General features: G+C 42.5%; 1 protein-coding gene across 1 annotated transcript; it reads left to right on the top strand.

The window, feature by feature from the left end:
• Positions 1 to 765: 765 nt before the first annotated feature.
• FAM110C (family with sequence similarity 110 member C) lies at positions 766 to 8,981 on the top strand. Its single transcript, XM_053939650.1, has 2 exons — positions 766 to 1,941; positions 5,113 to 8,981. The coding sequence occupies exon 1, from the start codon at positions 807 to 809 to the stop codon at positions 1,899 to 1,901; it is 1,095 nt and encodes a 364-aa protein (XP_053795625.1). The 5' UTR covers positions 766 to 806; the 3' UTR covers positions 1,902 to 1,941; positions 5,113 to 8,981.
• The last annotated feature ends 8,568 nt before the right edge of the window (positions 8,982 to 17,549 follow it).

Here is a 17,549-nt window from a genome sequence, read left to right as displayed (position 1 = left end):
CTACAGCACAGCAGCGGGCCAGAGACAAACGTGTCCCTGCGGCAGCCGCTGCCCCGGGAAGGGCAGGATGCCGCCAGCACAGCTGGAGGAACAGCTGGGGGCACAGCTGGAGGCACATCTGTGCTGCCCGCCCGGCGTGCCCAGACTCTGCTCTGCCGCTGTGCTCTGGAAGCCCGTCCCGTCCTATCCCGATCGTTCCAAGTTTTCCCTCTGGAGCGCAGCGCCGGCACGGCCGGGCAGCAAAACTCGGCGGGGGGGAACGCACCGCGTAAGGGCCGCGAAAGGAGCGGGGCAAGGTGGTGCCCCACGAAGGGGAAAATGCGCCGGGGTCTGCCGGGTCAGGCCCTCAAGCAGCGCCCCGTCCCCAAGCGTCGGCCCGGGAGAGGATGTGTCTGAGGGGAGCAAACCCTCCGAGAGCCCCGGCGTCGGAGCAGGCGCCCCGCGCCCACCGCAGCGCCGTGCCCCCGGAGCCCCGGCCGCCCCAGCGCCGCGGGAGGTGGCGAGGGCCGGCCCGCCGCCCCCCCCCAGGGCGGCTCCTGCCTCCTTCGCTCCCTCCCTGCCGGCCTCCCTCCCTCCCTTCCTGCCGGCCGGGATTGGCTGTGCCTGCCGGCGGGCGGGCGGGACGCGCGGCGCCCCGACGGTGCGGGGAGCGCGGCCCTCGGAGCGCGGAGCCGCCGCCTGCGCGCCCGGGCTGTCCTACACCGCGATTTTCTTTTTTTTCCCTCTTTTTAATTTTTTTTTTTTTAATTTTCTTATCTCACTTCCTTCTCGGGACTGGAAGCAGGATCCGCGTCCCTGAAATTGCTATGCCAGCTGAACTCTCCCGGGCCGTGGGAATGCACGCTATCTCCGACCTGCACTCCTCCCTCCCCCTGCGGCTCCTCAACAAGGGGCCCGAGTACCTCCGCCGGCAGCTGGAGGCCGGCAAGCCGGGCAGGAAAAGTGCCGTGGAGAGACTGGCCGCCGATAAGGCCAAGTACGTGAAGAGCCAGCAGGTCATCGGCGCCAGGCAGGATCCCGTCATCGCGCTCAGCTCAGCCTCGGAGAGCAGCAGCGAGACCTGTTCCGTGGAGAGCAAAGCAGCGAGCCGGGACCTGGGCACAGGGACGGACGCGAAGCCCCTGGAGCTGGGCAAGGCGGGGAATTCCTGCCGAGCCCCCCTGCAGCACGGCCCCCCCATCGCCAGGCGCAGCACCAAGAGGCAGATGCGGCCGGATTCCCTGGTGATCTACCGTCAGAAATGTGAGCTCGGCAGAGGTCAAAGCCAGGACAGCTCACGGGGGAACTTGGTGAGGAGGATCTTCCATGGGTCCATAAAGGAGAAGCAGTTGGCTTCCCCTGCGTTGCCCAGAGTCATGGAGGACATCGCAGCCACCGAGAGCAGTGAGCCTCTCTCAGCAAACGATGGTGACCATGAGCCAAACGACCATGGAGCGGTGCAGATTATCCCTGTGAGCACTGAAGGGGCAGGGGTATGTACAAAAGAGCATGAGAAACCCTCAAAACTGAGTACACCTCCTGAAGAGGTCAAGGAGGTGAAGAGGAGAGGTCTCCATCGCTCCCAGTCAGACATCAGCTCTCGCTACTCCAAGTCCTTCGCTGAGTTTGAAACATTTTTCAAGTACTGTGGCCTGGAGCAGGAGGTCATTGAGGATCTTGGGAGAGAGAATTTCTCCGTGGTGTCTGACAATGTCTCCTTCAGGATCCGCAGCATCAGCGTGGCAACGTCGGAGAGTGAGTTCACGAGGCACAGCGGGGATGAGGGGCTGCTGGAGGACGAACTCACAGAGCAGGTCCCCAGCAGCACCTCTGTGATTGAGCGCAACGCTCGGATAATCAAATGGTTGTACACGTGTAAGAAAGCCAAGGAGACCAATAAGGTGATCCAGGAACTGGCGTGATGGCTTCATTCAGCATGCGTTTGAGCCTGGTAAACTCAAGGTGTGTGCAAAGCCTCGCCCTGACAAATTTTCTCTTTCCTTTTTAGAGGGCAGTTAACTTCTCATGGTTTATATTAGTCTTTGAAGGAAGGGCTAAAGGAAAATGTCTTTTGTTTCCCACGTTCCAGGTACGGCTTTTTTTCAAAGCAGAAATCTGTGTTATTACAAAAACCAAAATACAAACAAGTAAATGTTCGCAGCTTGCCAGGTTTAGATCAGACCTGCCACGGGAAATTAAAGAGTCAGTGTCTGTGAGGGATGCCTGCACTTTGCAGATTACTGCTTTGCAAATATCTTATTTCTTCTAATTTCTGCTATATTAAATGCTAGGAAAAAGCCTTTAGTTACAGTTATTTGGATAACAGACTGAAGAGTCTTCTACTAATTAGGAGTACACTGTATTTACACTGTACTGCTGAAACTATTACTCATCAGGAGTGCACTGTATTTACACTACATTGCTACAGTTTTCTCCTTTACTTCACTCTCTCCTTCTCCTTACACACAGGCACCCCCAAGTATCAGAAAAGCAAAACTGAATCAGTGCCCTGCTATCAATCTTATTTCCTCCATGGCTTTCTGTTGGGACCCTAGAAGTTTGTTCCAGGTGACCTCGTAGCATTTCAGAGTTTGAGTTTTCCTCTGCAGTGGGTTTTGCTGTGTGGTTTGGTGCTGGTAGCTGGGAATGGATTGTGTGGTTTGCCTTGGTCAGAGGTGTGCTCCAGTGTTTTAAGCTAAAGATAATTAACATAAAAGTGTGGATCTAGGCTTAGAAATCAATTGCTTCACAGACAGAAGCATAACAAATTTAGCTCTGGTAAAAGCCAATGTCCTGGGTTTAATAAAAGCGGTGTTTATTTTGCGTATGATCTTCTTAAAAAGAACTGTATTAATGGAGTTTGTGGTGTTGGTAATCTATGAGATAAGAGTTTTTCTTCTTCAGTGCATAAAGCCCCCAGGATAACTACCGCAGCTTACCAGAGGTATTTAAAAATTTCATGAGTAGGTCTTGATATGAAGGATTACATGTATATTTTCTGACAGTTCATAATTGGTGCATGAGAAGAACATCATTTGGTGTAGATGCAGCTGTTAGAGCATGTGGGCCCTATGAATGTGGAGAATTTTAGTGCTAGAGCCTCATTCCTATGTGGACGTGAGGCTGTCACTCTAAATTCCTTTAATCCATGTAAGGCAAAAATCCATTTACTTGAAACTGTTTTTAATGATGTGAAATTCGGTTCATCTTTAGAATTAGAATTTTTCTCAAAAGTCTATTTTCTTCCTGCAAGAGGAGAAAGACAGGGAGAGAGCCATTATACAAAAACTTTTCAAGGCCATGCTGATAAGAATATTCTCAGGTATCTGGCTGACAACTTAAAAGAAGTGTTGTTATGTAACAAATCCTTTCCCAAATAATTGTAGAGAGAAGAAAGAGCTCTTCTGAAGTAATCATTTCTCCTTCCTCATCCTTCTGTGATAAAAGGCCAGGGGGTTACACAAAATAAAATGAGGAAGGTGGTGGTTTTGTGAAGCTCCTTGCAGCTGCCAGCCTTGCTAAACAAGAGGATGGGAGGCAGATTCCAGCAAGCATTGAACCACACAAGAAAAACAACCAAATAAAAGCCTGTTTGCTCCTGAATGCCCCTGATGGGGGTAAGGTCCAGGTCGTCACCACAGAGCTGGCTCCAGAGGGAGCAGCTGGTCCTTTCCCATCCATTTGCAGGGTGCTAAGTGTGTCCAGTGCTGTAGCTTAGGCAGGAGATGGTGGTGGGCACCCCTGGGAGTATGCAATCTGCAGAAGAGGTGCTGCACCAGGGCAAAGGCAAGGGTGGGAGGGTGGGAAATACCAGGAGCTGAACCAGTGTAACCTCACATGAGCTTGGTCAATGGCTCTTTATTTTTACCATATAAGAGAAAATTGTAGTACACAGCCTAACAGGGTGGTGAAAAGATCTCAATGAAAAAAACATCAAGTTTATTCAAGTGATCCTATGTTCATTCTGCAATAACTTTAATTACTACGGTAGCAATTCCTTTGGCACCAAAATTTTTGACAGCCTAGGAAAGATTAATTCAGAGGGTCCTTATTTATAAACCTAATTTTAAGAATATTAGGGCTAACTCTCAACTGTTGGATCTCATCTGTCAGGTAGTTTCTGAAAACTGTAAACATACTTATCATTTAGGCCACAGAAGTGGGAAGTTCAGAAAGGTCAGCTAAAAATACCTGTACACTGCACCCAGAATAAAGGACAAGGGTCATCAAGAGTTACCATAAGTTAAATACTACATTTACTGGACAGAATTTAAGGAGAGAGTTGATTATCATCACATGATTACAAGATGAGTCTTGTAGTTCTGGTCTAAATTTTCATTCAGTTCTACACTTTGACAATACAGCATCAAGTCGGATATCTCTATGTTTTCACAATATCCAAGCATTTGGCTCTGTTTAGCTTGCTTATTAAAGGGCAGTGGACTGCTATTCTCTGCTGGGGAGCAATGTACTCTTCCTGGTGTTCCCAGGCACATCCTTAGAAGTTCCTGGTTTGCTACAGAGGCTTGAAAATTGTTGCATCTTCTTTGGACAATGAGGCAGAAACCTCATTTCTGAAATCCCAACATTCGTTACATATAAAACACCTTTCAAGAGCTGCAGAGCTTTTATGGGCCAGTGATCATTCCATTCATATTTTATGTTCTCTGTTTAATTTTTCATAAGCTGTCTGGGACCTGGTGGAGCACCATGTAAATAAAAGCTGGTTGAAGGATCAGGTTCTTTAGCATGTTTCATCAGAGAGATGATTGCAGAGTGTGGGTTGTGAGCTTCAGAAAACTGAGGTCCTTAGCAAGATGGTCATTGCTGTTTCTTGGTAGAAAGCTTCTTGGGTTGACCTCTGTAGTTCAGTTCCTGTCACTGTCAGTTCTTCTTGATTCTAGGAAGAGGGTTCACTCTGCATCCTCCTTCCTGAGCTGAGTCAAGATTATTCAGCCTTGAGTTTCTCATCATTCTTAAATGGATGGACATTATTCACATGGAAATCTCCAGGGAGGGTAATTTACTATGTTGGCAGTAGCCACAGGCAGCTGAATAAAAGCTTTAGAGTATCACCTTAAGCTTGTCTGATATGATAAATAACAAATGACACTGTTTTTCTTCTTTCTTCAGAATTGTTGACTTGGAAGTTGAGCAAAACCAGACGCAGGAAGAAACTGTTCCCTCATCTGGCTTATGTGTACTTTGTCCAAGTGTAGTATTTTGTTATTGCTTCCTACCTTCACCCCCATCCCCTGGAAGCCTCACTCTTGTCAAGCCCAAGGGTGTCCAAGACTGCAATGAAAAGTGGAGATTGTGAACTGTGCCCCCCAGCAAGACAGCAGGAATCAAAAGCCCCTGGGAAACTGAAGCGTGGCAGCAGCTGCCATCTGCAGTAATATTCAACATCAGCTCACTGCCTCAGGATGTCATTCCAGGCTGTGACAGAAGGTCTGTTTTGCGCACCCATCTCTTTCCAGCAATGAATTTGTCCAGGGATGGGGGGAGAAAGTGGGAATGAAGTGGCAATGACCTCTGGGTCAGGTGTTCCCTTGCAGACAGACTCCACCTGGATGTCCAAAGGCTCTGCCTTACCAGGGCTGTTTGATCAGACCTCATCCTGACATCATTCACTATCATTTGCTTGGCTGGTGAAGACTAACTGTGGCAGCCTTATCCGAGATACTTGGCAAACATGTGAGCTACCAAACCTCTCTTTCTCTGAGAGCATGCAAGCCAAATTGGCATACCTTGTATCCATCTAGTTTGCTCTTGCTAGTTTGTCACACAGCGTGCTCAGACATTGGAAAAGAATATCACCAAATACTTCCAGCTGCATGGTTCCAGGAAACAGGTATTGAGGGAGGTTTTGCATTGTTTCTGCCTTGCAGAATGGTACAATTTGTTTGCAGTGTGTGCCCGAGTCTGACATGGCCAGCATTGCAAGGTTTGGCAGTCGTGGTGTAACACCTTTAGTTTTAGGCAGTGAGTGAGCAGGCTGTTACAGAATGGCATTAGGGAACTACGCCAGCCTGTGTTAAGCCACACTTCCCCAGTGTGGGTCTGCAGCAGGGCTGTGCAAGGTGGCAGCGCTGCGCTGCAAGGCAAGAAGGCATGCTAGGGCACAGCCAGGCCAGGGAATGTCCTGAGGACACCCAGTGTAGACAGCTCTTCATTCAATATCATCAGTAAAATGCTTCATTTGGGCTTCTTGAGCTAAACTTATTTTAAAAGGTGATACTTGTATCATTAGTGTAGTGAATGAGGCCTCTGCAGTAATTCATGGAATTTGCTGGCTGTGCCTCAAACACCCCAATCTGTCATTGCTTGCTAGGCAATCAAAGCATTTCTATATGGACATTGAAAACCACAAAACAATTAAAAAAAAAAAAAAAAAAAAAAACCAAAGCCACTTTCCCTTTCATTTGCAGTGATATCCATCTGTGAAAGCTGCCTGACTGGCACAATGTTGACTTCAGCTGTTGGTCCTGCAGAGGTTAAAAGCTTACTTTGTGTTCCCATGGTTGTGGAAGAGTCGCCCTTGAAGAGCTCATCGATATCAGCTAAATATCATCTAAGTTGCACTTCCATGGGTTTTAAATGTGCTTGTCAGTCCTTGGATGGTTAGTTCTCAATTACAGCTCCAGTTTGGAAATGCAATGTCTTGTGTTTCTAGTGTTGGGTTCTAAGGCCTACATGTCTGAAGTTCTTAAGATAACTAGATAATGATTCCAGATAAAATAATTGTTGAACCCACTTTTCAACTGGGAGAAAATTAGTTTGTGTGAGCTCCTTCAAACTTAGAGAGAAGGTAGCATACATGGATATTTTCTTACATAATGAAATCTCCATATATATTTGTTACATTTTTATAAAAGGATGATTCTCAGAAGACTTCAAGATGCTGCTAATATGATAAGATTTATACACTGAAGGTGCAGGTTTTTAAGGATCACAGTCTAGGTTTATTAGTCAGGAACATAATCTGATGTATCTGTTCTGTTCATGCTCCCAGCAAAATGCTGTACCACATATATATTTATATATCAGAGCTAAGGAGTGCTTTTCTTTGAAAACATGGATGACTGTAGTTAGCTCACAGTACAGGAAAAATCTTTTGAGTTACAATCCAGTGCCCTGCCACAGGAGAAGAGAATTAAGTTGTTTTGTTTCCAAGGAAAATTTTTGTTTCATTTTCAAACTTCTATTTGTTGTTCCTCTGTCAGTTGAGCAGCTTTTAAAAGTTAAGATGAAAGATGTATTACTCATGAGTTTTCAATATTAGGAAGGACTATGTTTAATTTGCTTGAAAATACTGAATGAACATCAGCCTTTCTGAAAATCAATGAGGATTTTATGGCAGAGGTTAGTGAAATCAGAACTGGACCCATTCTGAATACTTTTTTAGTCCCTCTTTTTGTCTTCGTGGATAGTTCAGTAGGGTTCAGGTGACTTTCCACACTGATGTGGCAAAATTTCTTTGGCCTTGTTCAAACTCTGTAGGAATCCCAAGCACTCCCATTTATTTCAGAGGTGATGTGGACCTGTCTAAGATCTTGGCCTGATATGCTGTAGATTCCCTTTATTTAATAATACCTTCTGGGGAAGCTAATAATTTACATTTCCTGTATGTCAGAACAAAAATAGATGACAACCTTTTTTCCCCATATGTTTTGGGAATGGCTAATTCAGTGCTTTTTCCAAATGATGAAAGCTCTGGTGTTCATTCTGCTCCTGTTACTGTTACATGTAAAGGGTTCTTTCTTCTGCTGGGTCTTTCAGTCATATCCTTCAAAACGAGAAGAACTTGCTCATGTTAGCTACTACCTATCTTTTTCTCAAAAAAAAATTGTTTTTTTTTACTATTTGATTATAAAAGATATAATTTAGGATGGGTGGAATTTTCCAGCTTTGGTGTTAAACTGTGGAAAAGTGGGCTGTTGCAGTTTGAACAGAAGTTTTAGCAATGGAGCTGGTTTTCCAATTGTCTGGGGAGCCTAAAACGGTGGCTGATGACAAAGGCTAGTCATAAACTGTATTATTTTGTTTGACTAGAACTATGTAAACAAAATGTCAAATGGGATGCAAGTGTACAGAACAAATTGCTGCTTACACCCAAGTGTTTAATGGTTCTCCAGTGCTGTGACAAGGGGCAATGTCCACAGCTGTGGCATAACAGAAGAAAGGTACAAAGTCTGGGGTTTATGGTCTGGAATATGGAGATAAGACTGAAATCTTTGCAATATATTGTAAATATTACTGTACAGAAATCTATAAGAAATACAGATTTTTTCTATATATATATTACTTTTCTAAGGGGTATAAGTCTACACATTTTATGAAATCAGCCAAGCATTACATTGGTGGGGATTAAGCAGAAACTTTCTTCTGGAGCAGGTTGTCCTGCCATTGCATCCTGTGAAGTTTCTTGCATCTGCTTTTGGACCCTTTGAAATGGAATACTTGTCGGATCTGATATGGATGTTTCACCATTGCTGTGCTTATATTCCTGTGAAAAAAACTGCATGCTGTTTAATGCATACAAATAAAACAACCACTCTGAGAGGTAATGTTTGCTTTTTTAAAGTATACTTTTATTTTGCTGTCTCCATTAAAGTGCTGTTATTTTAAAGCAGGAATCTCATTAGGCAATTAATTTCTCTGTGAGTGAGTCTGATACTGGACTGTGAACATCTCAAAGTGCAATGCATCCCTGAGTCTTGCCCAGACCCCTGGCTGAGACCTTAGGCACGGAATCTCACAAGAAGGTGGCACAATAAATAATAGCTCTCAATATCAGTACATTTGAATTATATGAGGCTAAGGCTGTTCTACAACATTCTAATACTTTTTATTTCAGAATATGGCTGAAAAGATAGAGTTTATTTCTGAAGGGTACTATTTTTTTTTCCAAATTTACTATTGTTTTTGGTCTTGCTCACTCTCAAAAGCTACGATGTGCTGCAGGCAATACCACACTCATCTCAGCCAGTGTCCAAAGTGGGAGGGAGTTTGAAGTTTTGCTTGGAAAATATATTATCTCCATAATTTTATAAAAAACTGTTCTTTCCATAAAAAGAATTAAGTATATTATGCTAAATCTCTGTTTATTTATTTTGTGAAGAAAGCATCAGAAATAATGGTTGCATACAGTGAGCTTTTACTAGAAATCAGTGCATTACAGTTTCATATTTATCATTTTGGTATGGTCTAATCTGCTCAGACTCAAGTGTTTCACCAGCCAGCATTTGAAGGCAACTTGAGGTAGAAAGGATGCTTGCTGTGCAGATTGAGATCTTCCACAAAAACCCAAGAGCAACGTTATTATCACCTGTAACTGTCCTCTCACAAATCCCGTGTGACCTATGTCAGTGCAAGGTATAAAGCAAGTCTGGAAAGGGTGAAATACATGCATCTCCCTTTCTATGGAGGTTAATCTCCCATAGCAAGCCTTTGTTCCTCTTGCTGCCTTAGAGAGGACAGAGCCATTGTAGTCTGAGAATGACCTTGGGCTACAGCCCAGCTTAGCATTTAAGAACATTGCTCTTAAGTAATTTTTCAGATAACACCTGTATCCCATATTTTATGAAATCCAATTTCTGGATTTCTTCCAAAAGTGAGGTATGGCAAGCTCCTGCTCTCGGACTATCTGGTGCAAGGAACCTTTAAAAGTCACAGCTTACTCATCCACTGCTTTGCTTCTGATTCATCTCTGAGTAGTAAATAGATGTTGGAAAGAACCCAGAAAAAAGGTCTTTTCAGATGTATTGTAGATGTTGAAGCATTCTGAACACACCACTGCAAAAGTACTTAGTATCTCCAAGAGGTTTTGCCAAAGAAGGGCTATGCTATGTCAACAGCAGTAAATAAACAAATACAGGACTTGGCTTTACTCTGCAAAGAGATACCTTCAAATTTTGAGGACATTTTGTGATTGGGCTGTATTTATCCTGGCTTTATCCTGTGGTACTGAACAGGGACTATGTCAATTCACTTAAGTATAATGTTGTAGAGAGAGGTGGTAGATGTCCCATCCTTGGATATAAAATGAACTTAGAAAGGACTACTCAGCTTATTTGCAGGCAATGGTGTAACAGCAGTCTGTCAAGGTCTCTATGACAAAAGGTGTTGAGAATTTTGGTCAATTATACTTGCCAATAAAATTTGTGATATAGCAGAAAAACAAACAGTATCATAGAAAAAAACCCCTTCCAGATCGAAGTCAGCTTCATATATCTTTCTCCAGAAATCAATCTAGTTACTGAAAGAAAATGAAATCCTGTAAAATTAGCTTGCACATTTGTACTGGACTTGAGTTGCCTCAGCACTTATGATTAAAAATATCTTAGAGCTGTGATTGTGTGGGTTTCAAAGTTTGCCTCAATCATCAAGAGCTCAACAGGACTACCAATTTTTATGTTTTTTTCATAGGCAGTAACAGGAACCAGAGGGTAGCAATCATCAACATGAAACTACATGATTATTGGTTGGTTATTGATCATCATTAGAGCACTGAAGCAACAAGCACCAAGATGTAGAGTCACGCACAAAGAAGCAGGCACAGCTGAGCACATGAAGGGGAGTGCTGCTCCTATTCCTTCCTTTTAGCCCAACCTCTTCTTGCATCACTGTTTTTCTCTTTGGTGACCGGGAAGTCTTAACCACTTCCGCAGTTAATCATCGCTCTGAGTTGCTCATCTTACGCCCTCTCACAGTCCTTTTCCGTGTTTACATTTCCAATGAACTCATTCATGTGCCAATCATTACACATGGCACTGTTCTATTTGTCCTCATTCCTCTAATCTTTTTTTTCTGAATATTGCTTTCAGTTAGGTTTTACACCCTTCTGTTCAATCTTTCTGTTTCTGCCCTAAGGAAACTAAGAACTAATCATGCAAAAAGTCAAGAAATGAATGTGCTCTGTAGTTAAGCAAAAGAGATAACAAGATCTGAGACCAACTCTCTAGTCTTTTTTCATCTATATAGCTCTTCCTACATAGCTTAGCAATAATTTTTTCATTGTTTTCTTCTTTGATACCTGATTGTAACATCATCTTTGGCTTGGTTTATGTCTTCTAGACGATGTTTTTCAGAGCTATGGTGACACTTTGTCCTCAAAGAGCTCTGAGCACAGCTATTGCAAAATCAAATCCCAAATCACAAGTCTTTTCATGGTGTACTATAGTTTAAACCTTCTAGGAAGTTTGGTGGGGCCAAATAAGAACATTAGGACAGTAAAAGGCAATTGGGTAAGCTTTGCAGTAGCAGGACTGAGAAAGAAAGACTGAATCGGTTCTGTGTGGAACCCAGGACAGCAGGGTATCGCTTGAGATTGTTGGAAAGATGCAGTTCAACCCTCATTTCTTGGGAACATGTCTTCACTCAACATTTATTTCCTGCAGGAAAGTAAATTTAAGAAGAGCTTTATCACATGCAAGAGTCAACCAGCATCAAACAGAGATGTAGTCTATTGGGTTCATCTGCAAACACAAGCTGAGATGCCTCTCCAGGCATCTGTTGAGTTTAAGAGCATCTGCAGAGCTGCCTCCATCTGCTCTGACAATGAGAATAGGATTCCATCATAAAAAAGGGTTAAATTCCTTGATGTCAGTACTATGAAGAGGCTGAAAGTTGTGTAACTTCTAAGAACAGGCCTTCAATGTAACATTCCAAAAGAGACTAATTGTCTGGAAGCTCCAATTTTCCTAAATTTTCGGATTTTTAGATTGTATAATTTTATTACCCTACAGCTGGTAGAAAGACCAGCTTATTCCTGCAGAGTTTGAGACATTTATAGATCATCTTATATTGCTCTAAAACAATTTCAGACACAAAGTGGTAGGATGATAAGAGGACTTCTCTGCCCACTGATCATAGAATCACAGAATATGCTGAGTTGGAAGGGACGCACTAGGATTAGGAAATCCAACTCCTGACCTGCACAGGACAATCCCAAGAATAACACACCATGTGCCTGAGAGTCTTATCATGCACTATCCAAGAGGACAATTTTCTTCCATGTACACTTTGTCTGAAATCCCCATTTACCTATGATTGATCTCAAACTCTCACAAATAAATTCCCCTGATCTTCAAATATTTACAACATAAATCAGTGTGGTTTGTATTATGTTAGCATCTTGCTTTACCTGAGGACTGAGACCAATATTAACAACAGTCCTCATGTGTAAAATGTTTGTACAAAAGCAGGAGTACATAAAAAATCCGAAGTCTGCCAATTACATCACACTACATTGGGGTAATTTGGAAGATTTTTTTACAGTAAAAATGAATATTATGCAACAAAAAATCATGCCCTGCAAAATACAGGGAAACAGGGAAAACTGATTTGGAGGAATGTTTAACTCCCAAAGTTACATAATTTGATGTATTTTTGTCTTTCTTCAGAGTATTCTAAGAAAGGCATTTACAGGCTATCTATTGGTTCAGCAGAGCTGGCAAGATTTAGGAAGGTTGCAGTAAATTTGCAAAAGAGATGTTTTGTCACAGAATAGAACTCAGATTCTGCCTGCAGTTGGGAGGCACAGGAAACTGTAGTTTTAATTAGAAGTATGGATTTGAATCTATTTGCATTACTTTAACTGTAAAATAAAATTGATTCAAAAGTGTTGCAAATGCCCATGTGCTCAATTGTCCTTCAGCAGTCCTCCCTCTGCTTAGTTCAAGTCAGCTTGCCACAGGGCTGAGCTGAACAGAAGCAGCTGAAAAGATTTGAAGCTCTGAAACACTTAGCTGAGATGTGGCCATGGAATGAGATCTGGCTATCAAGTGCTGTGGAGCCAGTTACCCTCCACCAGCTGTAAGTCCAGCCTCCAAGGTGTGCTGAGGTGCACAAAAGCAGACCCTGGCCACCACCAGCCCCCTTTAGTGCTGCAGCACATTGGGCATCTTCTCAAGTTTTTGTCCACCAGGCAGGAGCTGATGGAGGAGTGGGGACTGCTGGGAAGGAGGCCTGCTATGAAGAAAGGAATGACCTGGACACTAAAAGTGCTCTCCAGGGATCATCCTCTCAACTATAGCTGTTCCAGCTTCAGGGCCCTTGCCTACTGTGTAAACAGAATATATACCGGTAAGTTAGAGAACGGGATTTCTTTTCATCTAAATTAATGCTCTACCACTTCAAAAAATTCTATATTTGTCTCTCTAAATAAATATCTAAAATAGATTTCCAGATTAACTGGAAATACTTGTTTCCAGTTCAAGCCCAGCTTAAAATTATTTTGCTCATTCCTAAATTAAAGCAAACACTGACCAAGGACTCCTATATTTGTTCTCTGTTAATTTTACTCAACATTCTTCTACAGAGATATCTTTTCAAGGTATATATAGGTATATTTCTTTTGAAATAAAAACTTTTCATAGTTCTATAAACACAGTTATGATCCAGATCAAAACCATCCAAACATTTAGGATTCTTCAGGTACTGAATTTGAACAAGAAACAGAAGGACATCAATTTTACACTTTACATTTTGCCACAAGCCTGGTTTTCATCCAGATTCACAGTTCAGTGGAGGAGGCAGGAGAGTCACGAGGAACGTATGGTCTGTAGCGTGTCTGGTCACGGATAAGTGCTGTGCTTGTTGTAGATGTATACATGTAGCATGATAGTGCCCAGGGAATGGCTGCAAAGCATAAACATTGCCCAGTACAAACATTTCCAATATCAAGAATCCTCCAATGTCCATTTCCTGCAGCCTTTCCAGCCTTTCTTAGTGATTCTATTCATTGTGACAAACCTCAAAGACACAGCTCGAGACACAACAATGTTTTCTGCACAGTCAGGATCACACCTTTGCCACTATGATCAAGAATGAAATGTAAAGCAAAGACAAAAAATTCCATCCAAGCAGGAAGTAAACGTGGGTAGATCTGAGTGAAATCAAATGGGATGGTGCAACTGAAACACAAAATAGTCGATCATAAATGGATGTGTTTCATAGGAAGAATTGTGCCACATAGCAACAAATCTATAACAAGTATGAGAAAAGCCAGTGTAGCTAAAAAAGGAGGTGAAAATGAAATTGCTTCAAGGAGGAGTCTTAAGACATGAGGAATAAAGTGAACTAGAAAGCTCCCAGACTGTAGAAAGAAAAGGTAGCTGTGATAATGGCATCTTCCATTGTGTGGAGGAGGCAAGAAAAATTCATTGGGAATAAAGTGAAAGATATGTCGACTATTTGACTTCCTTATTAATAATTGCTGTTTGAGTCTGGTGAGCTTCCAAGGCAAAAGTAAGCTGATGTGAGAATAATTTTAATGAAGTCATAGATTTTGGCTTTATAAAAGCCAAAATCTATGACTTTTTTTCAGGCTTAAGGTTCTCACAGTATTTAATTGAGTAATAATCAATTACTGGTAGTAGTTACAGATAGAAAGAGCCACATGATACTGCAGCCAAGAAGACGGAGTGCTAAGATACTGGGTCATAGCTTGAGCTGTTTGAAATGGTGTAATGTTTCAAAAGAACTCACAGCCTTTCCAAATCATAATTCTCTTTATCAGAAGTATCTCAGAGCCAGTTTTACAAACAGATGCTGGTACTAAGGGTTCAGCCACATGACTCAGCTCTGGCAGCCAAACCTGCCAGCACTTGTCCTGTGAGCTGCTGAGACTGTCCAGGTGTATGCTCCTGGCTGGCTCCAAATGGGAGGTGATGCAGCCTGTGGGTATTTTACAGCTGAGGCTGTTGCTCTGTTCTAAGGGCAGGCTAACAAACAGTGCCCAGCAGCCCAGTGCATCTCACCTGACTGCCAACCCCAGCAGGCCTATCTGCAGCCAGTGAGTCATCCTGTCTTCCGATAGACCTGGAAAGAATCACTTCTGCAGCTACCTACAGTTCCCTGCTGACTGCTGGGGGAGAATGGTGACTGATTTAGGCCAGACTACTAACCTTTGGCCAGTTAAACTTAGACAAGAGCAATCCTACCCTCATCTGGTGTTCATAAACTGTACCGTTGTGAAAGTGTTTGTCTGCAGTCATAAAGCCTACTGAGATTTTTAGAGAAGGCCTGTCACTTTTTTTTTTTTGTCCTTTATTGAGGTAAAATATTTTGTTTACTGTTTTGGCCTACTGTTTTTGAAAATCCCCAGCCAGGTGTGTCTGGAAGAAGCTTCAGCTCGGTAAACCCCAAATTTGTCAAAACTGAGGGGCCCTGGAAGAAATGCTGCAAAGCCAACATGGTCATTGGCAGAAAGTCCCAACAGGGCAAAGAATGTTGGGTGTCTCCAGGCTAGGTGGGCTCAGCAAATGTGACAGCACAGTGGTACCCTAACATCAAGAGGAAGTGTAAGAGTTGTCCTTACTTATCTAGGAATAGGCAAGTTAGTTAAGGTTAAACACAGTGTCTGGCATATTAATTAACTTCTGTGGAGTGTGGCTGTCTAGAACAATTGTCTACTCCCTTAAATCTCATTTTTGGAAGGCTATTTCAATCTCACAACCTGCAGGTTAAAGTGATGCCAACTGAGACATGCTGAGATTTGGTTTATCCTTATGATAGAGAGCAACACCTAAGGCAAATCTGAAAAATCACGTGGTGTGCTCCTGTTCCAGAAAAGAGCTGTGTCTTTAGCCAAAACAATGAAGCAGTTGCTGGAAAGGCAGGGAAATCAAAGGCAAGGATTAATACAACTGTCTTTGTTTTATTTTCAGAATAAAAGAGGAAAGAGCAGTTTGTCAAAACAATAGCAAATGTGCTGAAAATCAGTGGAGGAGGGAGATGTGAGCCATTATTGCACATCAATCTAGATATCTAAATGGTAAGGCTGATCAAAAAATTTTCAATAAAAATGATTTCATAATGGAACTTGTCATGAATGGAGTTCATGTTTTTCCAGAAGTATTGAATGAATATCCTCCCCCGTCCCCCCTGCCAAAAAATAAAATTTTAGGCACCAAAAAAATTAGAAATCTCTGAAAATGAATATATTTTTGCCAGGAAGAACAGGCTAGATCAAAGCAAAATATCACATACATAGTAGAGGAAGCTGTATGCTCAGAGCATCTGGTGTATTCAGAAATAGGCTCATTTTGGGTGCTGGGTTCTTTTTGGTCCTGAGGTGGATCATGGAAAAAGTTGAATACAATTAATTAGTAATTGTGCAGCTGAACAGTATTGTTGTTGCTGTTGTTGCTAAAGGCCAAAACTACTGACAGGAGTTTTAGAGAGCTCTCATTATACCATTAATACAAAACTCTGTACTAACTAGTACACTACTGGGTCTAGGCACCGTACCCCCTTCATCTTAAAATTCCAATATGTACATATACTTTCTCAAGCCTATTAATATTAAAGTGTAATATTCATTAGTATTCCAGTCAGAAAAATATGTTCCAGGCCATTAGAATGCAATATAGTCATTACTTTTTTCCAGATAAAGCGCAATGCACTGAAAAGGAAGTTTTCATTTTAACTCTAAACTTGGATAATATCTTAATATGTGAATGTGCAACTACTGAAGCTGTTAATGTGTAACTAACTGAAAGATTCTTTGAAACAATACCTCGAGTCTCTGCAGTTTTCACAGTCATGTTACTGTCAGCAACTTGTGATTTGTGTGTGTTGTGATAAAATAATTTGCATATAACAAATATAGTTGTGTCAGAGAGAAAATTAAAGGTGATTTCCCTTCTAGCTTTTTCTTTTTTTCTAAAGGTCTATGTACCCTCTCTAAATATTGGTTTATCCCTTATATTATGAAAAGCAAGTGTGTTGTGAAACACACACTTAAATCATCCAGGAAGTCTTGTAACACCCATTTCAGATAATTTCACAGTGATATTTTTATTCCTGTGTGGAAAACTGAAGCAAAAAGAAATGAAAATTCCGTAAAAATTGAGAAAATACATGCTGATGCTAAAGGGTTTTTTTATCTTTTAAAGGGAAGGAAGGAAGGAAGGAAGGAAGGAAGGAAGGAAGGAAGGAAGGAAGGAAGGAAGGAAGGAAGGAAGGAAGGGAAGGAAGGAAGGAAGGAAGGAAGGAAGGAAGGAAGGAAGGAAGGAAGGAAGGAAGGAAGGAAGGAAGGAAGGAAGGAAGGAAGGAAGGAAGGAAGGAAGGAAGGAAGGAAGGAAGGAAGGAAGGAAGGAAGGAAGGAAGGAAGGAAGGAAGGAAGGAAGGAAGGAAGAAGGAAGGAAGGAAGGAAGGAAGGAAGGAAGGAAGGAAGGAAGGAAGGAAGGAAGGAAGGAAGGAAGGAAGGAAGGAAGGAGGAAGGAAGGAAGGAAGGAAGGAAGGAAGGAAGGAAGGAAGGAAGGAAGGAAGGAAGGAAGGAAGGAAGGAAGGAGGAAGGAAGGAAGGAAGGAAGGAAGGAAGGAAGGAAGGAAGGAAGGAAGGAAGGAAGGAAGGAAGGAAGGAAGGAAGGAAGGAAGGAAGGAAGGAAGGAAGGAAGGAAGGAAGGAAGGAAGGAAGGAAGGAAGGAAGGAAGGAAGGAAGGAAGGAAGGAAGGAAGGAAGGAAGGAAGGAAGGAAGGAAGGAAGGAAGGAAGGAAATATCAGGCTGAAATAAAAGTGTCTAGGAAATAGAAATCAATGAAATATTTTAAAACAAAGCCT

Source organism: Vidua chalybeata, chromosome 3 (genome assembly GCF_026979565.1).
Source record: "Vidua chalybeata isolate OUT-0048 chromosome 3, bVidCha1 merged haplotype, whole genome shotgun sequence".
NCBI lineage: Eukaryota > Metazoa > Chordata > Aves > Passeriformes > Viduidae > Vidua > Vidua chalybeata.
Note: the sequence above shows the minus strand (reverse complement) of the source record. Positions and strands in the feature narration are given on the sequence as shown.